The following is a 24,880-nucleotide window of genomic DNA, read 5'->3' as shown; positions in this document are numbered from 1 at the left end:
GCAGAGTACAGCAAGGAGGCATCAGCCACGTGCCAGACAACAAGGAGATACAGACTGTATACAAACTACTCAGCAGTCAGAGAAGATGGATACAGCACCTCTAAATAACCACAGGGCTGCTGCCACACGTATCCTTAGAGTGCAGGGAAACACTCTTTGTTTACAAGCAAGGAGAGAAGAAGTAGGAGAAAGGATTTTTAAAGAGTAGCTGTCAGACAAATGAGAGCTGTCAGGTGCATGGAAAGCAGAACAGCACCAGGAAAAGAGAGTTAGGAAAGAATGAAACGAATCCTGAAGCAGAAGGATAAAGTGTTTGCACTTGGTTCAACACAGCCTGAAGTCCATCTAAGGCTTTACAAAACAGAGTGAGAAACAAGATGGCAAATTAAAAGTAAGGGGAAATTATTTTATCCAGAGGCTTTGATCAGAAAGCAGTAAAAATACTGAAAGAGAGATCTATTTAAAGTGAAAGATGACAAGAGGAGGAGACATTGTGGGCACTGTCTGGTATTGGGAATGAGGTGGGAAAATGTAGGAAGACTTCCTGTTTAAAAGGGAAGGTTTAAAGCAACAAGGATGAAAGAACAGATTTGTAAAGTATCAATGATTTAGGGTATTTTAATAGCAAATCCAGCTGCACCCTGCTGTCACACAAGCTAACATATCTAAACAATATCTGAAATGTAGACTCAATAGTTATCTGCACTCAGGAGCTTTAAAGTCCTCTTACCTGAGTACAAAATTTTTATTCAAGCACTTGTAGCTTCCTCTTTAGAAAGCTTTAATATTGCTCTTCAATTCAAATTAGAAGCTTAGAGGTTTCAGTAATGAGAATCAGTTGAAGGGTTTCCTCTCAGCTTGCAAATATTTCAAAGGTAACTACAGCCAAATTGTTTTTAAAAAGCTTTAAGACTAACAGTTTCCTTTCTGAGTCTTGCATTTATAAGAACAAAGCAGACTCTTCCACACTGAACCTTTCTATGTACTCAATACATTTCCAGTTACAGCCCAGTTATAACTGGATGGGATATTCAGAATGAGACATTATTGCTAAAATAAGCACGTTTTTCAACTAGGGGTTTTATGAAACAGCTTCTTGGCACTAAGGTGCCTCTCCTTTCATGGACCACAGATCAAAGTGGAAGTAGCAGACATATCCTAAATATACTCAGACTAATTTTATGAATTAAATACACTAAAATTAATTTTATGAATTATATATCATACAACCAGCATATGCTATAGGCTTTAGTGCCAAACTGAAAATCATTTCTGTCGTAACTTTGATGCAATCTTTTCTTTCCAGGAATTCCTCACTTCATGACAGTTGAGGTCAGTAAATGACACAGTATGCATTCTTAAATGCTTGTTCAAAAAAAAATATTTTAAAGACTTTGTCTGGTTGGGGTATTTTTAATTCTTTAAGCAGAATAAGTTCTGAATCATAGGAACTACTAGTGACTGAAACATCATTAAGAAGTGGCAAGTCACCCAAGCAATCCTGATAAACAACATTGTTTAAGTGCTTGCCACCACAAAGTAGAGAAAAGCTTCACTCCCCAGGTTTATGCCAAACACAATCTACCAGACTTCTTTTACTTTGCCTTCTATTTATTTATTTAACCTCTTTTATGCATAAACCTGTTCTGGAAGAACCACCTGACTCCACGCAGTCCTTGACTTCTTATAAATAAATAAATAATTAGGTGCAGCATAGGCCCTGTCTCAGCACTGCCACTGACTGACAACAACAGAAGCCTCAATGTAATAGGGCAGAAGTATTTAGCACAGGAGATTGATTGCTCAAGCCATCACTCAGCTGGTAAACACCACCTCACCCCTGCTTACTTCCACTTGTGTCCCCAGAAAAGCAAGCATGGGCTCAAACTCAATGAAGACAATATATATTCATCCCTCCTGGCCTGAAGGCAGCTACTAAAACCACTTACTTGCTTCATAAACACCAGTGGGCCCTGACGTAGCTCAAACTAAAACAGTCATCTACATACAAACAGCTTCGTTTCCATCAACATCTCTTCTATTTCAACTGAAATTCAAATCAGTTTTCAGGGAATAAAACAAGAGATGCGTGACACCAAACATCAGGCTCGCGCTCCGCCGACAGCCCAAGAACTAACTGCAAGCAGAGCTGCACAAGTAAATGGTACAGATGAATATGCAAATGTTACCTGGAGCTGGAGGAGGAGGAGGAGGATGCTCCTGCGGCTTCTCCTGTGCTAAGAGCCCCAGGTAGCTGAGCACTACGTACTTGGTTTCATAGTGGAATCCTACAGGCACAGCAGTAGTGGACGCCATCAGGTTGGCGGGCAGGCGGCAGTGTCCTGGTGGGGCACGGCAGGAGCGCTCCGGGGAGCCCGGGAAGACTGTAAGGGAAGAGCAGAGGGTTTTCTTTGGTTGTTTGTAAGGCTGCAACAGGTCGTGAACTCCTACATAACCAGGAATTACGTAACAATCCGGAAGCAATATCCAGGTTTTTGCCCTGATATCCTATGCATTCTTATTTTAATAAGAACCATGCAGAGCAAACCCAACTGCGCCCCAGCCCAGCTCTGGCCTGGCACACAAACTCTCACCTGAAAGCAAATTGAGCAGTTCCCCACCACACGTCCTCCTCCCAACGCCTCCCAGCTCAACCACACAAAGAGGTCTTGGCAGATTCTGAAGACCTACTTAACTACAGTGTGAGGTAAAAAGACAGGTTGTGAGGAATCTCTCCTCCCCTGAAGAACAGAGGAGGAATCTCTCTTCCCCTAAGCCTCCCATGAATATTTTCCCAGTTCTCTGCTTTCTCAGGTTCACTGTTACGATGCTTAAAAGTTGTAATGCAGAAAAAGTGACCACAATTGCCTTGAATTCATTTCACTGTTCCAACAGCAACAGAAAACATATGCTCAACAGAGAAAATTCCACATTATTGTAGGGATTGGGAGAACAGATGGTTGTGTGTCCTGGATTTCTCACCCAGACATTAATAAGTATAAACCAGAAAGCCACACCTAACAGCAACATCTGGCCAAAGAACCTCCCTGTTTTACTCTTCTTTTTTGTTGCTTTTTTCAAACATTCAAATAAGGAAGCAGGAAACACTACAGTGGAGAGAAATTGAAAACAGTCATGAAGGACAAGGGAAAAAAAAAACAACTCAGAAAACAAGATGAAGTGGAGAAAAGAGCCAAGCAACAGGTTGAAAGGATGTTTCAGATTAATCAACATGGTTTAGCTCTTTTTTTTGGGTGAAGTCTGGATAACTATTTCCAACATGCTATCAACTTAATGAATCAAACAGTAATATTTAGGGGTTTATGATAAACTCTGAAAGTTAAGTTCTCCATGACTTCAAAGAGCCATTCCCAAACAAGTAGTAGCCTATTCTTGGCCATCAGAATGAATGTCCAAATGAAAGACACGCAAATATTTCATACTACTAAAGAGACACTGAAAGGAGCCAGACAATTTAAATAGTGTGAGCCTGCAGTTGCATTTAGAAGAAGCATTTAAATCAAGTTTAAAGTTTAAAGCAGTCAGAATGAGCAAAGTGCTATATACAGGGAACAGAAGTTGGACCATCTCAAGAGAGTTCTTGATTACTCTGGAAACGCCTTGAGACTAAGAGAGAAAGTCAAGTTTCAAACCCAAAGCACAAGCTGCAAATGACGGCTCGAGATTAAAAATAATAATAGTAAACTGAGTAAGCAAAAGAAAAGCACTAACCTGTCTAGCTATTCAAGATGTCTGGGCTAACTTCTAATCCCTCCTCCCTGAAGAGGAATTCGGATTACCAGCAATTGTACAGTGGTTACTGAGGATAAACAGAACTAGAACTGTGCTGCAGCATGGTTGCTGTGTGAGTAGGTAGCTTGGCAAAGAAAAATTTACCCATCGAACTAAAAGCTGCAAAAGGAAAAGAGTTGGTGTAAAATTGGCTAAGTGTTCTTTCTTTAATCTTTAGAAACTCTAGTTTCTGAAACTCATTCAGTATTGAAAACAGAAAAGGACTCTTTCATGAAGACTGTACTATGGCAGCCCTGCCTCTTGCACCACGTCTTCAAAAACGCCTGAAAGCCTTCACCAGAAAGCTTCAGTTGTGTCTTTCCTGCAGCTTGAACCAAAGTAATGATTTATTTATGAAGGAAACAATGTCGAAACTTTAAGTCAACCCTCATCCCTTTTCCCTTGGAGCAATAATCCTACATTTATGTTGCCTCTTCCATCCCAGAATGCTCTATGGGCACTGTATGCTACTTCAGAAAACTAAGAAATCATAGCAGAGATAAAGCAGAGCTTTTGCAAAATGCACAGTTATCCTTCAGCCGCTTCCATAAACGGAGACTTCCATAAAACAAGGGGATTTGGGAGAAAGATAACTGCTCTGAGGACTTTAGGATCCTTTAACAACAGATCTGCTCTTCAGACAAGATCCCCATGCACAACCACCACATCCCATGTTCACATCACCAGGTGGGAAAGATGCCATTCACCAAAAAGCAAAAGCTCCCCAGCGCGTTTCAGTTCTGGTTTGTTCCGCAGAGATCCACAGCCCTGGAATCAACGTGCTTCCCACAGTGCCTACACAGCACATGGGAGCCCTTCCAGACAACCTGAACTGATCTCTCCTGAAAGAATCAGCCTGACAGATGGCCCAGAGACATCCAGAAACTAGGCTGTGGATCAAAGAACAAATTTGGACGTACGACAAAGATTATTTTTCAAGATATAATTCCATATCAGCGCAGAAAATGACAGAAAAAAAGTTGATGACAACAAGCAAGAGATTCCAGAGCAGCACACTGATCCATGTGCAACAGGGAGGCCTACTTCACAAAAAGTTCAGCTTGCTTAGCTCAGCACCTCTGGAGAGAGGAGGAAAAAGAAACAGAGAGAATCAGACCACAGTGCATTTAAATAGTGGCTAAGGTTTCCCTGGGAAAAGAATGACAAAACTCAGCTTTGGATGACAAAAAATAATCCCTTTGGTCAATATATTCTGAGAGGTAGTTTTATACTGAGATGAGAAGGGAGACTTAAGAACTTGAATGGGAGAAATCTTCAGCTTCACACAAAAGAATGTCATGAGTGGAAATGCACTTCAGAAGCCCTGGTTTTCCTTTGAGACAAGCCCACAGCACAGCAACCGAATTACTCATTTCAAACTGTGAATTACTGGTTTTGTTTACAAAAAGAAATACAGAAATATTGACTCAGATACTGTAAATATCTCAGAAAAGGCCATTTTACAGGAATGAGTGCGATTGAAAAAGGGCATGTAGCTTGAGAGACCAGATCAGAGGAAGGAGAGCTTTCCACTAAAGGAGCAAAACGGAAGAGAGTCCAGAAACAGTTTTAGAGAATAAGCTTGTACAGGAGATGCAACAGAGCACAGGAAATAAGGTATTATACAGACTCCATAAGTCTCAGAGCAAGAGCTAGAGGGTTACTTCTGGTTTAACAGGTTCACTGCAGGAATATTGCCCTTAAAAAGCTACAGAGATCAAAATTATTACCAATTGCTCCCTACAGAAAAATTCACCTTTCTCAGTTCCTGCAGCCTTGGGGGAACAGAAGACTATACCTGTTGAAGCTTACTTAGCTTGTTACTCCTCCAGCCCTGCTGTCACTTGTTCCATGTGGGCTGAGCTGCTCAACCGACCTGAGAACAGGAGTTCCAGCCAGACTGACATTTCTTCATGCAGTCTGTCACGTCCTAATCCACAGAAGAGTTATACATTGGATAACGGGCAAAGCAAGGCTACCAATGAATACAGTGAATATAATCCCCCAGTGAGGAGGCTCTGCTGTGTTTCAATCCCTATCTGCAAAATGCCACCGTGCCTCGAGCTTTCACTGGGCATCATTCAGCCCCCAAAACGCAGCACAACGCTGCCCATCGGAACAGTTCAGCAGCTGCCATGGATCTGTCGTGCACCTATTCGGCTGCTGCAGGTCTGAGACTTGCCCTTCTGCAGCCTCACCAAGTATCTTGCTGCGTGTTTATAAACAAAATAGTGGGTGTTCAGTGTCAGTGTGTATTTCAGAAACAGCAGCGGTGCTGTCACGGACTGCCTTCTTGTTGCAAACAGCAGCATCGCTGCCCTTCACTTCCACTGGAACACAGAGTCAGGCTGGAGCTGGATGCATTTCCCACCTACAGTCCGGGTCACCAGGCCTCACTTACCAGCTACAAACCTAATCACCCCAGACAGCTCTAGCAGAACACCTCCTGTGCTGCAGAGTTATTTCAGAGCATGAATGGCCTCAGCCAGAAGCATTCACTCAAGCATGGACAGGCAATTTAGAGAGGCAACAAAATGACGCTCAAATCATTTTTAGGGCAGCTTGACACTGGTATGTTCATGGTTTGGGTCATCCTCCTGATATCAGTCTCTGCAACAGGCAACTCCTGTCAGTTCAGCTGTATCTACAGCCTTAGGTTTACATCATGCTCTTTATCCAAACCTACCGAAATTCAAGGAGTTGAAAAACCACACCCCATATCAACAGGATGGAAAATATCCAAGCGCTCTGCAACCTTACCAGGAGGCTTGTGTACGGATTTCAGATGAGACCTGCATGTGTGGACTAGTTCAACCTTGCAGCAGTTTGCCTCTGAACACACTTCACATAACAGGCAGGTCTATCCAATACACTTGATCGTGATCGACTTGGGAGATAAAAATTCTGCAGAGTACTTTTCCAACAGTATATGAGAGCATGACTAAGAGATTGTTTTTAATAAACTGAGAACTACTGAGTTCAAACATGTCAGTCCCTACTGGAAATGAATCGATATGGCCATCCACTGCTGATCCTCTGGTGGCACTTAATGGATAGAAATACTGGAAAATACTATGGTCGTTTATCTGGGCAGTGGTTGTAGTCAACCTTACTGGGAAATATGATTAGAGTATTCTAGGCAAATGGTGTGACTTCTCTTCTAGGAAGAGAAACAAAAACTGTGTGAGTTACCCACTACAAAGGTCCTCGATCCTCTCCAGCTTCAAGCTACCTCACCACAACATTAAACCACGGCAAACCCAGCTTTCATTAACAACCTTCCATTCACTTTCTGCCTACTTGGACAAAAACTCGGCTCCAAGTTTTCAGCAGCGCCAGAGCAGCGTGAACCCCTCAGTTACTACGGCGATGAATGAGATATTTATACCCGGGCGGGCTCGGAGCCGCGATGAGTCACCGGCGGGGCCGTGCGGGACGCGCAGCCCGCGGCCCCTGCGGCGGGGGAGCCGCCGGCTCTGCTCCTCCGCCCCGCAGCTGCCGGCGGGGACCCGTGGGCTCCGCGGGGGCTCCCGCCGTGTCCGGGGGTGTCCCGGGGGTGTCCCGGTCGGAGCGGGGACCCCCGGGGGGGGGAGGCGGGGCGAGAGCGGCACCGGCCGCCAGGGGGCGCCGCCGACGCCGACGCGCGCCCCCCGCGGCTGGGGGGGGGGAAAGGAAGGTCCGTGCGCGCGCCCGGCTCCAACCGCCGCCCCCCCTCCGCTCCCCCCAGCCCCTCGCGGAGCGGGGGCGCGCGCGCGCGAGGCCGCCGGTGCCCGCTCCCTGCCACCCCCCAAATAAATAAATAAATAAGTGAAGGTAAATAAATAAATAAACAAATAAATGTAAATAAATAGGCAGCAAGCCCGCCCGCCCGCTCGCTCCCCGCTCTCACCCTACCGTTCCTCACCTGCGGGCGCCGCGGGGAGGAACAGGAGGAGGCGGCGGAGGAGTGGCCGCCGCTCGCGGGTCGCTCCCGCCGGGGGCGGTGTATGGTGTGCGTGTGTGTGTGTGTGTGTGGTGTGTGTGTGGGGTGAGGTGGGGAAGGGGGGGGGGGGACGCGCGCGCGCGCGCTCGGCCGGTGAGCGCGGGCTCTGCCCTAATTTGCCGCCGCCGCCGCCATGATGGAGGGGGCGGGGGGGGCGGGTGCGGAGGGGAGGAGTGCGCGCGGGGCTCGTCGCGGCGCGTGCCGCGCGTCACGGCTCGCGCCGCGCGGCAGGGCCCCGCCCCCTGTCACGTGACTGCCGGCGGGGAGGGGCCGGCGCTCGGAGTCCCACGGAGAGAGGGGGAAATGTGGATGGGGGGGGTTCCTGCCAACCCCTCCGCCTTCTACCCGCGGGTTCGGAGCAAAAGGACCTCCTGGCACTTCAGGTTCCGCGAGCCCGACCCCCAGGTCACGTGGGCGGGTCAACCCCCCCCAAACACCCGCCCCCCCGCAAGGGTAGGGGAGCCGCAAGGAAAACAAACCGAGTCTGAACGTAGTTCACATGTATTATAATATAATGTCATTTAGATGGTGCCCGAAGTAATACAAAGTATTCTCAAGCCCTCAAAGTACAAGTTGATTTTCCTGCACTCTATAATTGCCATATGAAAAAAACATCAAAGTTACCGAAGTTTTATAATAAGCTTTCTTTTTTTTTTTCCCCCACATAGAAAAGTACGGTAAAAATTAGGGAAATAGGAATAAATCGGGAAGAAGCACGGGTGTGACAAATGCCGCGTTTGACACTTGATTCACAAGGAAGGGTTCTATTTTTTTTCCAGTAAATGTACCTGCAGAACAGAAACAGAAGCTTCCTGCCAACTAGAATAAACGAACACTATTACAGGTTATGAAGATTGCCTTAAATTTTGCCAGAAAGACAAGAATGGCAGCAGCAACGCAACTTCTGAAGAATCACCACATCACAGAAGGTAATAATAAATAAATAACGAATGAAAAAATAAATAAATAATGCCTTGGATCCCCACCGTGTATACTACAATGAAATGCTCGTTAATCACAGCAGCACAACCATCCCAAGGGGCCAGCACAAGATTTCCCCTATGCCCGCTCCACCTGACAGCCAGTGACCTCCAGCCTCCCTGCTGCTGTAAAGCCGTCCTTCCCCTCCCCTTGTCCACCTATTTCCTGCATCCTTTTGCTTTTCCTTCATGAAATCACAGAATGCCCTGTTTCCAGGTCTGGGCTTCTCAGTTCAGCAAGAGACAAGGAGCTGCTGGAAAGGGTGATGAGGGGTCTGAAGCATCTCTCTTATGAGGAAAGACAACAGGGATTGGGCATGTTTAGTCTGGAGAAGAGAAGGCTGACAGGGGATCTCATCAATGCACGTAACTGTCCTCAGGGTGGGTGCCAAGAGGATGGTGCCAGGCCCTTTTCCGTGGTGCCCAGCGACAGGGCTGGGGGAGCAGTGTCCGCAAACTTAAACACAGGAAGCTTCCACCTCAACACGAGGAAGGTCCTCTTTACGTTGCGGGCGGCAGAGCCCTGGCACAGGCTGCCGGGGGAGGGCGCGGAGCCTCCTCCCGTGGAGCCGCTCCGAGCCGTTCCAAGCCATTCCAAGCCATTCCGAACCATTCCAGAACCCACCCGGAAGCGGCCCCGGCCGGCCCGGCCCCGCCCCGCCATGCACGGCTGCGTGACGTCACGCGGGGCGCGGTTCACTATTGGCCGGTGGGAGGGGGGTGGGCGGGGCTCGCGGCCGCCTGACCCGACCCGGATGTGATTCCGCTCCGGGCACCGACGGCACCGGGCGCGTCCTCGGACACCGCCACCGTCACTGTCACCACCACCGCCACCGTCACCGCCACTGTCACCGCCACTGTCACCGCCACTGTCACCGCCACCGCCGCAGACACCGCCGCCATGGCGCTCAGCGATGCCGACGTGCAGAAGCAGGTAGGCCCGCGGGGCCTCAGCCGTGGGGAGCGCGGGCAGGAGCGGCCCCGGCCCCCGCGGCGGCGGCTGGTTCGGGCTTTGGGGGTGTGAAATCGTGTGTCCTGCTCTGCGAGGGGGAGCCGGGCGCTCCTCTGGGAAAGGAGGAAGGGGAGAAGTCTCTGAACAAACTGGTTTATTCCGTGAAGCGTTTTGGTGACGTTTTGTGCCGGGCTATAAGGAAAGGGTTCACGAGCAGGCTGTTTGCTGTCTGCGGGGTTTAACTGCACTTCAAGGCACATAAACACACGGCCCTAGACAAGTGCCGGCTTTTTAGATGCTGCGGTAGATGTTTAGAGGCCGGGGCCGATCTCTTCTGCCGTGAGAGGACTGGAGGAAGTGGCCTTAAGCTGAGACAGGGGAGATTCAGAAGATATTAGAAGAAAAAAAAATTCGTTGTTAGGGTGGTCAGGCATTGGAATAGGTTTCCCAGGGAGGTGGTGGAGTCACCATCCCTGAAGGTGCTCAAGAGTCACCTGGGTGACACATTTTAATGGTTTAGTGGTTTAGGGGTTGCAGGAGTAGTCCTGAGTTCATGGTTGGGCTGAGTGATCTCAAAGGTCTCTTCCAACCTCCCTTCTACGGTTCTCTAAGGACTTTCCATCTCTCTTTTGCTTGTGGCTGTCCTACATCCACTTGGCTGTACCTCAGCCTTTGGGTGGGATGTGTGGTGTTCTTGAATGCCTTTTTCACATCTAAGCAGAGTGGGGCAGCCTGGGCTTGGCTTGAAATGGAAACTTACAGCCCTGCAGTAAGTCTGGCTGCAGACACCTCCTCCCGGGGCAGGACAGCCTGTCCCTGTTGACAGTAAACACTGCCCCCGCCTAAAAATGCTGCTTTCAGCTGGGTTGGAAATGCTGTGCCGTGTTAAAGGCTGCACGGATCCAGTCAGCACTGGTCTGTGGGGTTTCCTACAGGTGATGAGCAGATCAGGCAAGTTCCCTTTGTCCTTTGCATCACAAGTACTTCGTGTCTCACTTTCTCATTCAGTAAACATGGTCTCTTGGCAGGGAAGCATCGCATTGAAAGTAAAATCAACGGGTTGCCTTCCTCCTAAAGGAGAGTTGTAACACTGCATTTTATCCACAAAGCTTGTTTGGTTTTTTTCCTGCCTCTTCCACGAAGAGAATAAAAATAAATCTGGATTTAGGGGTGGTTTTGCTCAGCCATGATGGACCTGAACTTCAAAGGTTAGTTCAGGCTCTGGTGATGTACTAAACATGACATTCTCATAGCATTTCAGATCTGCAGCTTTCCTGTCAATGCTCTACACTCCTGAGCCTTGGATGATCCTGCTGACTGGAAAGGAGAATGCTGATGATATGGCAGTCCTGAATGTGTATAAATCTGGCAAGAACTTGCCAACTGACCCTCTTGCCTACTCGCCATGGCGCTTTCAATAATTTTCACTTTGAAAATCATCTCCAATTAAGGATTTTTCCCATTGATAGATTTGTTTGCTCTGTTCTGTCAGAGGTGTTTAATAGATTGTTCCATCTAGTTATTTCTAGCTACAGCCAGTCTAACATCTAGAACTTCCTATGGAAAGGGTAATCACAATACTGCTGATAGGCAAACCCTCTCTTCCTTTCTGTAGGAAATAATACTTTAAAGTTAATGTCTCATTTCAAAATACATTTTTTGTTAGTATTATTAAAACTAATCCTATTTGTAGATGTGAAAATCTCACTGTGGACCTCTTTTCATGTCTATAAAAAGCAAAAAAGGATTTCAGTACAGCAGCATTTGAAGGAAGTGACGCTATTCAGTCTTACCATACCAGGGGAAGTGAGTTCTGTATTAGCTTACTTCCATCTTGTTCCTTTTCTGCATGCAGAGGATGTTTCTTGAACACCCAGAATTGTTAGAAGTAGTTTTCCAAAATTCAGAAACCAAACCACACTGGAGGAAGTGACTCAGTAATGTGAGGGTTGCTGCTGTTATACAAAAGTTCTTAGTCTCCTTCAACAATAGGCTATTCAGCAAAATAATTTCCTTACTTTATGTGCCTCTCTTGTCCTTTCTGAAGTGCAGGGTAGAAAACTGATGCTGTAGGTAGACACACACTTTAAAGTGTTGCAAACTGGAATTAGAAGAAAAATTGCTGATTTGATTTGAGGATGTGGATATTACTGTTCACTTCTTCCACTGCACATGTTTAAAATCTTCCACTTGTTGGTTCACTTCTGTTTTCTCCTCTCTGTGGGCATAGTGCTGTTCTGCACCTTGGCTCAGTGCTCAACTTGGCACCTTCCTAATCTCTTTAAAATATTACATTTTAACATGAGATTCTATAAGTAGAATCTTTTGTGTGAGTTTACTCAGAGTGGGTTGTCTGCAAAACGTGTCTCAGCACTAAGTGCAAGCAAAAAGCCAGTAGGTTTTTGTGGTCTGCTCCATCTGCCCCTGGAAATGGATGTACCCCCTTCCCAGCTGCAGTTTGTGTGGTCATGAGTCTGTATGGTTTGCCCCACAATGGGATCCTGACCTTAGGCCTGGTCACAGAAAGGCATGTGATAGATAAGAAGAGCTCAATATAGTTGCTTTCCTTGTCTTTAAGATGCTGGACCTGTGCTTTATAGTGTTTCGAGGTGGCTTCAGAAATATTCTCCAAGTGGAATATATTGGTGCATACCAGGCTCTGAAGCAGCATGTGATCTGCTTGATGTGGTCTGGATCAACTAGCACTGCTGCCTCTGTCTCCTTCCCCAGCTCCTCCAAACTGACATGCAACTGCTTTGTAAAGTCATTTTGTAGCAGCATTTTTTAATGACCCTGTAGATCTTTACTGAATTTATTACGGGTTTTTTTTCAGGAAAGATTTCTCAGGTGTTTGAAGGTTGTACAGATCTGACCAGAGTGGTCAGTAGCCCTTTGCTTTGCTTCACTGGTCACTGAGTGTGGAAGGCCCAGGTTCATTCAGATGCCATCTATGTTAGTCTTCTCTGTTTCATGTAAATGTCATAACAAACACACTGATTTTGCTGTGTGAGGATTTTTGAATATTTTTTTTTTAACTAAACCCCGGAGACCAAAAAGTTGGTCTCATTAGTGAAGAATGAAAAACACCCAGCCTCACGTTTATACAAATTTACTTTGGGGTTGGTTGGGGTTTTTTTGTGTGGTTGGGTTTGGTTGGTTGGGTTTTTTTGTATGGTTGCATATCTGAGGAACATTCTTCTAGTGATAGCCATTGAAACACCATTACGTAGAATTATTGGGAAAAATAATTTTCTTGTAGTCAATGCTAAGATAAACTGACTCTTTGGCCTGCCTGCTCAATTTAATTTTGTTTGCAAACAACATTATATGAATTAGTAAATGGATATGGAAGGGCCTGCTGTACAAATGAGGAATATATATACCTGCTTCCTCTAGTCAAAGTGCTTTCCTACACAAAATATTTTCTTTCCTCTCTCTTTTCACAGATCAAGCATATGATGGCTTTCATTGAGCAGGAAGCCAATGAAAAGGCTGAAGAAATAGATGCAAAGGTAAAAATGGAAGTTCACTGTCAGTAAGTGCAAAAGGAAAACTGCATCTGGCATCCTGTTTTGATAGTTGCACTCAGAGCAGGCCTAGAACACCTTTGTAAGCTACAGCTGATTCCATGTTTAGTTATTACATAGCAAAAAATGGTGTGCCAAATAAAGTTAACATTTCTTAGCTTTTGACAGGTGAAAACAGGTTGGAGCTATATTTTGACCTAAGTTTTCTTAGTGGTTCTCAGATAAAAATTTATCCATGTGGAAGTTCACTCCTTTTTTTAAGCAATCAGGAGATCTGAGTGATAATGTGACTGGATTGGATTAAGTGAAACACTTTCCTCACCTCCTGTCCATAACTTGATATCACTGAGGATTGAAGGAGTTCTCTTCATAGCTATTAATTCTGCTGAGGTTTGTGCTAACAATTATAGTATTGTTTTATTATAACTATTTATAATATTGCACAAGAACTCATACATGTCCCAAAATGCTAAAAGATGAAAGTTAGACTGGTTGGATTATGTTGGTGAAAGTTTGTTTGTAACCAGGTTCATAACTGTACCTAAAACTGTGTAGACAGCTGCAGTCTTAATTCTAGATGTGATTCAGTAGGATCCTGGGGAACTAAACCATCAGTTCATGTTTAAGGCTTGTGTTGAATTACTTGCAGAATTCTTCACTTAGGTTAAGCCACAAGAGACCAAGTTTAATATTAATCAGGTGACAGAGTGTAGATGTTTACTAAAGAAGGATTTATGGTGCCTTACAGCCCTAACAGTGTTCATTATACCACTTCAGAAACACCTTGTTGGTATTGGACTCAGCATGTGCATTACTAGTAATATTTAATCTCCCTTAAACATTTAGATCTACACAAATATTTAATCAGCACCAAAGCAGGTATTCCTGAGGATCTGCAAACAGAAGTCAAAGGTTGGGATTGGATTCTCAGGTATAATTAGGGAAGTTTTCCACGTGTTTTCACGTGCTGCCTGGCTAGGCTTTACACAAAAGTAACATCTATACTGTCACTCTCCCTGTGAAAGAATTATTTAAAGTAATGATGTTTGTGGACACTGAGGGTTGGGTACCTTGTTTTAGGTAGAATCTTTTGTAGCCAGAAAAGAGACCAATTCTGTAAAAGCAAATCAGAGCTGAAGCTAAAATGAGTTTCGTGTAACAGTATATAATGCATAAATTTGGTAATTTTGTGCCTGAGGAATACATGCTGCAAGGAAACATGCCTCAGTCAGTTAATAAAATAAGCATTATCTTGGTGAGCAAGGTTCTAGTTTAGCAGAACACATCTTGTACTCACTCTGATTTGAGGACTGGTCGAAATGTTTTATTTTATGTGGAACCATAAATTGTATCATCCTATCTTGTCTGTGAATGTGCTCTGAAAGAATGGCTGTCACATTTTGATTCTGTTTCTTTCAGCCCATGGAATCAATTTCCACTTCAGTTATTTAATTTTTACTGTAGGCAGAAGAAGAATTCAACATTGAGAAGGGTCGCCTTGTTCAGACACAGAGGCTGAAAATCATGGAGTATTATGAAAAGAAGGAGAAGCAAATAGAACAGCAAAAGAAAATGTAAGTTGCTTAGGTTAGGTGGCTGACTTCAAAGCCTGACCTCTCATTTTATTGCTAATTTTATACAAAATTCTTTTTCCCTGGCAAACAGGCAAACTGATGATATATTTAATTCTGAGTTTCTAGGGTTTTTTTCTGGAGAGAAATTGTCAGAGCTGAGCTACAATAGTGTAACTTTTAGGAAGAGCAATTAAAGGATCCTTCATGTTTCTTTATGCACTTAATTTCTGGAAATCTGCCCTGGTCTGTTACCCTGGGACAAATGATCATGTCAGGTTTATTTTGGGTGAGTCTTTACTTAAGGACAGAGTTCTGCATTTTAATCATTTGTGCAGGTTCAGAAACAGATTCAAACAGGTGAACAGGCTTCATTATTAAATGTTGTAGTACTGTTATCTTTAAGGTGTACAGATAAATGTTGCAGTTCTTCTGTCAAAGGCTGACGGATTGATTCACATATATCATTCAACTTGCAGTCAGATGTCCAACCTGATGAATCAAGCAAGACTGAAGGTCCTCAAGGCAAGGGATGACCTTATTGCAGTGAGTATCTCTCCAGTAAATACACAGAGGCTCTATTTCTACCGTGTGTCAGGAAATGTAACCATTCTCTAAAGAAAAACAGGATTTGGGAGTGAGTAACGTTTGCTTCAACATACGAAAGTGGCTTTCCAAGCTGCTCCTAAAAGGCATTAAGGATTTAGTCCAGATTTGCTGATCTACTTTAGCTTATTTTCACTGTTTCTGTTACGTGCTCCTTTAGGAAAATACAGTTGTTCCTGTTCCCAGGAACGTTGCAGGGACTGTTGTATCTGTCATTTGCACAACAGCTTGTTTCTTTAAAGAGCAGGAACACCCTCTTGCACAGCTGGTAGAAGTTTGAGGTTCTCTTTGCCTGAAGGAACGTTTCTGTGTTAAAGCTGCCGTGGTGTAAGCAAGGAGGCTTAAAACACCATTAACTGGGCTTTTCTGTCTCCTTCAGTGGCCCATATTACATGAAAAGCTTTGTTTCTTGTTCTAGTAGGTGACCAGTCTGTGTCTTGACTTACAGGGTGAGTGATCGTTTATCAGAGCAGGCTACGTTTGGGCTTAGGTCGGGCTTACTGTGTTTGTCTTACACCACGTGCAGTGTGTTCTCACTCTGCTCATTGTGCTGCGTTCCCACGCCTGTCTTAGAGACGGTTCCTGCTCTGCTAGGTGGGGCTGTTGAGCTGTTGGAAAAGCTGAGAGACCTGTGGAAGTCAAAAATAAAAGCTATTGGATAAAGGATAATGTTCAAGTTGATTCTACCATGAAAAAGGGGAGTTAGCAGAAGAAAATCACCAGTTTATTGACTCTTTAAATCGAGTTTCAAACTTTAGATTGTATTCACAGAGAGGAGGAAGGTGGGTAGCTGAAGAGCTAACTCTATTGTGATAGTCTCTGCTGGGTAATCTCTTCCTCATTTATCTGCTGACTCAACCTCATGCTTCTGAGTAATTCTAAACACTCTTCCTCATTTTAAGACATTTAAAATCACATGCTGCTCACTCTTTCTTCCCTTATCAGATCTTTGGCTTCTTTTGTGAAGAGAGATGAGCAGTTCCAGAAATGCTGTGTTACTCTAGGGAGGGCAGTGTAACTAGGTTTGACCATGGCATTAAATTGTGATAGTGTTATATCCTCACAGTGATTGTGTTACCCTGCACTCTTCTTCTAAATGCCATGAGGCAGGACAGTAGGGAAGGGTTTATACCAAATCATGATTTCTTTATCTGAAATAATTATGATGGTTCAGTTCTAGGAGCTGTGTTTGAGGTGACTCAAATTTCTTAAAAATTCAATCCCATCCAGTATTGATTTATCAAATAAAGATAATCAAGACCAACTTCTTCAAATTAAAAAATAAGCTCTCTCTTTCAAATCTTGACTTGCATTTGCTTACAATTAAAAAATACCTAACCTGAATATTATTTGCTACAAAGGTAAATTAGGTTTCTTTGTTTGACCATAAAGCTGAAAAATTTGTTTGGACAACTTTATTAGTTTACATGAAGCATTTATTTACAACATATTTAGTCTGTCTGAATTAATGCTGCAGGTACTATCCTTTTACTACTGAGCTCTCCCTTTTTCATGAGAAAGGAGTTATTGTCAGATTTTAATGAGTTCAGATCAGGGCAGGAAGAAGGGAAGTGTTTGGAGAGGATAGTGTGCCATGCACAGAGATGAAGGTCTAGCTTGGATGAACACCAGCTGGAGTGTACATTTACGTGTTGGCAGGGTGTGATAGCTATAATAGAAGTACAGAAAGTTGGTAGGCACGAAACCAAATGCCAAACAGATGGGCTCTGCTGATCTGATTTCTTCTGAATGTAGGATTTGCTGAATGAGGCCAAGCAGAGACTTGCCAAGGTGGTGAAGGATACTGCCAGGTACCAGGCACTGCTGGATGGACTAGTTCTACAGGTAAATATTTAAATTGTAGAACACAGATCATTGCTGCCCTATCTCCCTAAGTTTCTTTTGTCAGAAATAACCCACTGGAAATTACAGTTGTATTGGAGTCTAGATCAAATGTTGCTGAGTGATCTTTGGGTTTTAAACATCAGCTCAATATGTTTCAGACTTGGATCCTGAACAGAAGAGGTGGCAGCTTATTTTGAGGGGTAGAACCTGATATACCAAGCAGCAGTTCCATTGTAGCAATAATTGCAGATGTGCACACATACACTGTAACATGCACATTTTAGGCTGCACACATTAAGGTCCTGTAGTAATTAGCTGGATCAAATGCACCTTTGACAAAGGCTGTTTCTCCAAACCCAGAAGTTAGTAGTTATCCACTTCTAAAGTCTTTTGGGCGATTGAGACTTAATAAGCCCTGGCTTTGACAAATTTACTGTAGTATGGCATGTGCCTGTGAGAGGCATATGAGGTAGAAATCAAAGCTTTGCTTACCTAGAAGAACGTCCTCAAGCCCCAGAAATCAACTGCCAGAAATCCAACAGGCATTGGCCAGGTCAGTCCTGCGGGCCCTGGTGCCACCTCCTGGTACGGGTTGGTCCTGTTTCTGTGAACTCCCAGGAGCCACCCACGAGCTCTCTTGTCACAGTTGGATGGCTGAGTTTTCTCAGCAGTGTCTCCTACCAGCTTGTGCCTCCAATTTAGTGGGGTTTCCTTGCCACACTCATATCTGGTATTGCTGTACATCAAACAAACCTGTCCTGCTCTTGCGAATTGGCCACGTTTGTCTTGGCTCATTATATTTGATCCAGTGAGAGATCTGTACTCACAGTTAGACTAGATGATCATTGTAGATCTCTTCAAACTGGAACTAAACTTATTTTAATCTGTTCTAGTCTCAGATATTACCACAGGAGCTGCAAGACAGGAGTTATTAGAACAGGCATCTGAAGCTACTGCATGTCTTCAAGAGCTTGGCTGCATCCTCAGTCTACATAGACAGCAATGCTCCTTGTGTATACATGAACATTAACTGGCCAACACAATCCTATGATTCCATGTATAGTTGCACTTGAGTTCCAAACCCATCATCCATATTTGGGCTCTTTCCCAGGTATTGGTGCTGTCCTCACAGAATGTCTGCATGAGGTGAACTTGCGAGCGAAGAACTAAATAAAAGAGGCTGATATCGTCAGGTTCTGGGTTTCAAAGTGATCAGCTTCTTTCCTTTCTTGGGGTTAAATAATTCTAAGACAGTTAAAATGTTGACTGTATGATCCTGAAGTGGTTGTTCCCTGCAGGGATTCTACCAGCTGCTTGAGCCCAGATTAGTTGTTCGGTGCAGGAAGCCGGATCTCCCAATGGTTAAGGTAAGACACCTGGAATGGTTTGACAGTGTCCTGCTCACAAAGGCCTAGACCTGACTGCAAATATTTGCTGCTCATATGCCTTCTGCGTGACATGAAAACAAGCTTGGCTTGTTGCACTTCTGTTGTAGATACAATGCAGGAATCTAAGTGTGCTTCCAAAGTTGGGGATCATTTGCCTGCTTGGATATTACCTTGGAAACTTTATACATTGCTACAGTATTAAGAATAATAATTGGATCTGGCTCAAAAGCCAAACTGAAATGCATTTGCTTAATTAAAATAAAAAAAAGAGGCCTCAATCCCTTCATTTTATTACTACAAATAATTGAGTGGTCGAACCTGAGTGGTGCAAAAGCATTTGTCAGTGCTAACTGGAAGTTTATCTTCTATCTAGAGTGCGGTACAGAAGAGCATTCCTGTCTACAAAAATGCCATAAAAAGAGATGTGGATGTTCACATTGACCAAGACAACTTCCTGCCAGAAGACATGTAAGGAAAACGGGAGTGTTTTATACACAGGACTAACATAATGCAACTTTTCAAGATGCAGCTTGTACTAGAGCACTCTCAGAAAATTAAGTATGGAACATCCTCACAGTGTCTGCTGCTGTTCTTGTGGAATTTGGCACTTCTTTGTGTTAATCAGGCACAGACTCTGCAGTTTTCTCCAGGCAAGCAGTGTCTCAGTCAAAAATGTCAGTAAAAGTTTTGTGCACCCTCCAGCCTGATTCACACAGTACTGGAGCAGAGGATAACTGCACATAGAAACTTAACCACTGGTCTTTTTAGGAGAGAGGATATGGATGTTGCTTTCTGTCTCAAGATGATGCAAACTGAGTCATAAGGTGCTGCAGGATAATCACTTATGGGGTTTATGTCTCTTCTGTCTGCAAGGCTCTAAAGAACATGGCACAAAGCTGTATATTCTGATAGTGATCTTTGTGTATGGACCAACAAACAATTCTTTTATCACTCATCCTCATTTCTGAAATCTGGTAGCTGTCTTAATAACACAGAGTCTGAAGCTGTTTTGAAGTGACAAGTTTCATAGCTCCACTTAAGATTTAGATCATGCTGATGAGGACCCTTGCACGTGGCTGTGGGCTCTGATAACTCCAAAGGTGCTTTGCACTGCTGCTTCACTGGATCACTCTGTGCTGGTTCCTGTTAACACATGATCAAAAAGTTTGGTTTTTTAGAAATAAAAATCTGTGTATCTGACCTGTTTATAAATGCTGGTTTATGATAGTTTCTCTGCCACATTCTGTCTCTGACCCATGGAGTTCACAGGTTTTTTTTTTTTATTTTTTGCCACTTTTTAGTGCTGGAGGTGTTGAAATCTACAACGGTGATGGTAAAATTAAGGTTTCCAATACCCTGGAAAGTCGACTGGACCTTGTAGCCCAGCAGGTGAGTTTCTCTAACAACCGAGGTGAACAAAGTACAGTTAACTAGTTTGGTCTTGTAATTAAACCCTCCTGTTTCCAGTGTGTCACAATAATGCATGGGATCAGATTTCAACGTGGATGACAAGAAGTTTTTTTTTAATAGGAAGAGCTAAGTTACCTACTGTTTGTGCTTGTCTGCAACAAACATGGCTTTCCCCAGAATGATCCCTTTTGAATTAAGCTTTGAATTAAGCTTGAGCATAAAACTCTATAAATTATGATACTGAAAGACTTGGCATGACTACACTGCAGTCAGGATGCTGAAATTCTGAGGCTAACTTGAATTACTGAAGCAAGCTTGGGACCAGAAACTTTGGCTGACACCTATTAAATCCTAGTGCAAAAAAAAAAAAAAACCAAACCACCGAACTAGCTCTGGCATCTATTTCTTATGCTGCAGTACAGGCAGTCCTTCCAGTCTAGAGAGAAGCAGACAATGTGTGATCTGATAAAGACTTCAGAAAGCTCAAATGAACTGACTTGTTAATTTTGAACCCTAGCCTAGCTATCCCACAGTGCCTGCAGGAGGAACATACAGGAATTGTATTGCCCATTGCATGGAACTGATGTGCTCTTTCTCCACAGATGATGCCAGAAATCAGAGTGGCTCTCTTTGGTGCTAATGCCAACAGGAAGTTTTTGGACTAAACCTCTATGAGAGGAGGTGGGATCTGTTCCACTGCCATACTGAAGGGGATGCAAAAGCATCTGCTAATTTGAAATCTTGAAATATAACATTACTGTGTCATCCAATATCTGTTCTTCAATGGAATAATTTTGCATACCTGCTGTGCTTAGCCTCTCTACTTGTGGTTAGAATGTATTGCTCAAAGGATGTGAAGACATACATATTCATCCAGAAGTGGCACTAGGAAGTGGAGGCATTTGGGCTCTTGGCTTTCCTTACACTGTTGTGACACTATAAGGGCAAGTGGTCCATTTAGGGTCACTTTGTTTGCTTTGGCCACATCTCTTTCAAGTTGTCTGATCTGTGAAGTAAATCACTGTGCTGGCAAATTTGCTTTTATTTGCTGCTGGCAAACCCCTTTTCAATTGAGGTCTTCAATGTTACAGAGGGCATGTATTCCTTCCCAAGGTAGTAGTTTAATTCATGTTACTTGGTCAGGCATTTCTTGTTCTGTATATGTGATTTAAAATAAAAAGCCTGAGCCTGTAAAACTCTTATTTATTAAAATAAAAATGCGTGTGTGTGTATATGGAGTTCCCTGACGCTTCTCTCTGGGGCATTGGCAGCAACCTTTGAAGAGTGGGATTGTGTGAGTAAGGACTTACTACTTGAGCTGTGTGTATTAACTGTTCTGTGAAGCCAGAACTCGAGTGCACGGAGTGGTGTCAAGCTATTTGCTGGAATAGCGTTGGATGGCAGGCAAGGCTTTTGAATAGGACTCCAGGATGCACGTCATTCTCCCTGAAAAATGGGTCAGTAGTTTTGCTCCCTCAGTCTTCTTTCACAAGAGGGAACTACAGTAACACGACTGTGCTGCTCAGATAAAACAAATGCAATCCATTTCCAGTCGCAGCTTTGTCGCTTCTGTGCAGGAGATCCAAACCATAACCCTGTAGTAATTAAGTTTCAGGACCTGAGGGACAGCAACTGACTCTGTTGCAAGTGTTCTCTCTATTGTTACAGTAACTATTAATTTAATTAACAGTAGCATAACTATAATAATTACCAAATCTGTTAAGTTTTGCTATTTACTTCTCCTTTGCTTCTGCTGTGGTGACCAGTATTGTCTCCACATTTTATGGTGTAGGACAGAAAAATTCTTGGGGTGACTTTCCATATTACAAGCCTCTGCCAGAATACTTGACTCTCTGCCTAGTGCTCAATTCTGCAACTTCTTTTGTGGCAATAAGAAGCTGATGAATTACTGCTTGAGTGTGTTTTGAAATCATCTTCTCTTAAGTGTTGCAGTGAATCAGGAATAGTAGGAGTTTTACATTGTGCCATGAAGAATACTTGAAAGCTGCAGCAACACTGCTTTATGTGGTGTTTTTAACCTGAGGCCCTTTCTTCTCAAGCTGAGTTGTGTGCCCTCATGTAAAGTGGGCTCTAAATGCTAGATGAGCCTTTTACTGCCTCATTTCTCTCAAATGGAGATTGACTGCTAAGAAACTCCTGAATCCAAACTTATTTAATTCATGTCTAGAAGAAATGCTTTAAATTTACTCTTAGAAAATGAGATTCTTTAACAAGGTTGGTTTTTTTTTTTTGTTTTACTGCTCCTTACTGTTGCGTTTAGGTGCCAGTTCTTGTTTTCTCACATAGATGGTTTGTGACATTTATTCCTTTAGTGCTTTGCTTTTTAATACATGTTTCTGTGACTGGGCAATAAGCGTATCTGGATTAAACTCCCACCCTTTCTAGATTTTGGATAAGGGTTACAGCTTTAATCTTTGCAACAGTGATCCAGCTTCCTGACTAAGCTTTGGGCTCTGGTTTTGTGACACACCTGCAGGAAAGGAAAATCTTCACATATTCATGTTTAACTGTGTTGTTTCTTGGTTCAAAGAGTACTTTTTGAAGCAGATTTGGTTCCTGTCTGGAGGCTGCTCATCAATAGGCTATCTGCCAGTGCTTTGAAAAAGCAGCTGAACTTACTTGGGTCCTTATTTGCTCTGCAACCGGGACTTAAGAACAGAAATTAAACGTTGAGATGGAGTGCAGTGTATGGAAATAAAAATTGAGGGGTGAGATGAGGAGGTTAGTAGTCTTTGGTAGGTGATGTACACTATGAATATTTTCTCCAGTGCTCCATGAAGAGACTTCAAAGAGATGGTGAGATTATCTCTAAGGAAGTGAACAGCCTAGATTTGGCCATCATAATTTGAAAGTGTAGCTTTTATCTTGTCCTAGTGCTGTTGTTTCATTTGGAAAACTGATACAGGCCGTGGTGTTACTGTATGTGGGTAAAGTCAGGGGCAGAATAAGCTAAAGGTTGGGACATAGAAGAAAACAGATTGCTTTGTTGTACATCATTCCACAGTGGTGGGACATATTACAACATTATCTTCCAGTAGGTTTTATTCACTAAAAAAACCTATTCTTTGAGAAGTTATGAAGATGTTTCTGATATCAGTAACATAAAGATGCTTGGCTGTGACAAAAGGAGATTCTTTGGTCTGTTTCTTTTATGAAGGTGGCAAGACCTTCATAAATCCATTTCTTGTGTGTTTTTGAAAAGCAAAACAGTAACTAGTTAAGTGTCTGACTGTGGTTGCTCACTGCAAGTTCCCTGCAAGAGTGTTACAAGGAGGCACGGATTAATTTTAATCTTGGGACAACCACATGAGATAATTTGATTGCAAAAAAATGTCTGCATCACCTGGAACATCCTTCTCCTTGATTCCAAGTAACAGGGGCTGTTACTGAGTTTTGTTGCCTTAGAGATGCAGAGAAAAATGGAATATCCCATCCAGGTGTACCTAGTGCAGTTGGCAACCCCGCTATGTCTTCATCCAGACTTCTCTTCAGTGTTTGTACACAGATTTTTACGTGCAAAATGTGAGACAAAAGCAGCATTTTAGGTGGATTTCGGAATTCCTGCTGGAGCTGTGTTGCAGCACTGTTTCACGAGTTGAACTGTACTGCTGAATGAAGCAAATGAGGTAGGATACACGATATTTTTCTCACTGATGTACCTGGTGACCAGGGGCAAATCACTGAGGATATTGATCTTTATTCATCTTTGTATAAGCATGCATAATATTCCAGTTGGATATAGTAAACAAGCCCTAAGCCAGATCAGCACATTAAGAAACTATACAAATATAGGGAACAAAGGAAGCATTGAATCAGGGTTCAGGTAAAAGAATTAAATTGTGATGGGAGAGGCAAGATTAACAGTGAGTGCAAGAGCTAGAGCTGGAAAAGGAGTTAGGGAAGTGGATAATGCTGTGCTTGCTCTGCAGAGTTGGCAGTGGAAAATTTAAGAGCAGACTTGACACTAAGTGATCAGCAGAGGAATTAAAATGTTACTGCACATCTGAGTCACAACCCCGCTTTTAGCACGAAGTTTTCGCACTGAGAGGAATTAACATTAATCAGAGAGACACGTGCTGGATGAATGATTCCTGGAGGTGCACCCAAGTGTCAAGGTGAGAGAAAGACTGGATGAAAACAACCAGAAAGTACCGAGAACTGAGGCCTCAATGCCTTTATTAAGCCAGTGACAGTGGATAGAGAGAGAACTCCTGGAGGGAAGCTCTGAGCTGGCTGTCAAGGGGGTGAGTGCTACTCCCCAGAACAGTGCTGGTGACAGGGCCAGGTGCTGCAGGGAGGCTGTTCAGGTGCCCAGCTCTCTTCCTCCAGTCTTGGAGAAAAGCACAACAATGTTTTCCGCGAGCTTTGTAAAAACTAGCAGTGAAAATCCAACTTTTGGGTGAAGCCTGCCAGGAAAGGCCAGCTACAGGCCCTGGGGTGCTCAGTGTCCAGGGAGGCCACAGATCCCATCCTGCAGCCAGAGGCAGGCTGGCAGGGGGAGGGTACCTTGCTTGTTGCATGCCCTGCTGATGTGAGCAAGCAGAATATGCATCTCTTGGAGAACAGAAGAGTGTTGGCTCATACCTTACACAGACCAATAGCATACACAGTACAGCAGGGCTGGGGCCACCTCCAGAGGCCCACAGGAGTGTGAAATAGTTGGGGAGGTTAAGAGAAAATTACCCATTTATTTACTTCCAAAGAAATAGCAGTGAAGGAGGAACAGAAAAATTTGGAAATAAAAGTGAACGACCCCAGGGGAAATCTCAAAGCAAAAAAGTTTCTTTGGGAAAGTGAACTCTGAGC

The 24,880-nt window shown here is 43.8% G+C and overlaps 2 protein-coding genes across 3 annotated transcripts in view; one reads left to right on the top strand and one right to left on the bottom strand.

Annotated features, from left to right (window-relative positions):
• The window catches only part of BCL2L13 (BCL2 like 13), a 39,594-nt gene extending 31,646 nt beyond the window's left edge, over positions 1 to 7,948 (bottom strand). Inside the window, exons 1-2 of one of the 2 annotated variants that reach the window (XM_051784974.1) lie at positions 7,697 to 7,948; positions 2,190 to 2,384 (exon numbers count right to left, since the gene is read on the bottom strand). In XM_051784974.1, coding sequence (XP_051640934.1) covers positions 2,190 to 2,316 — 127 coding nt within the window. In that variant the 5' untranslated portion in view covers positions 2,317 to 2,384; positions 7,697 to 7,948. Of the gene's footprint in view, positions 1 to 2,189; positions 2,385 to 7,696 lie in introns of those variants that run through there. The other variant, XM_051784975.1, reaches the window with a different exon arrangement.
• A 1,544-nt stretch (positions 7,949 to 9,492) lies between these two features.
• ATP6V1E1 (ATPase H+ transporting V1 subunit E1) lies at positions 9,493 to 21,285 on the top strand. The gene is made up of 9 exons (XM_051785007.1): positions 9,493 to 9,688; positions 13,153 to 13,218; positions 14,698 to 14,807; positions 15,284 to 15,350; positions 17,166 to 17,255; positions 18,554 to 18,622; positions 19,017 to 19,111; positions 19,945 to 20,032; positions 20,656 to 21,285. Exons 1-9 carry the CDS (start codon positions 9,656 to 9,658, stop codon positions 20,716 to 20,718), a joined length of 681 nt encoding a protein of 226 aa, XP_051640967.1. The 5' UTR covers positions 9,493 to 9,655; the 3' UTR covers positions 20,719 to 21,285.
• The last annotated feature ends 3,595 nt before the right edge of the window (positions 21,286 to 24,880 follow it).

Source organism: Manacus candei, unplaced genomic scaffold (assembly GCF_025592945.1).
Source record: "Manacus candei isolate 608988 ecotype Guabito, Panama unplaced genomic scaffold, ASM2559294v1 h1tg000018l, whole genome shotgun sequence".
NCBI lineage: Eukaryota > Metazoa > Chordata > Aves > Passeriformes > Pipridae > Manacus > Manacus candei.
The sequence above is the reverse complement of the archived record's forward strand: the minus strand, read 5'-3'. Positions and strand labels throughout refer to the sequence as shown.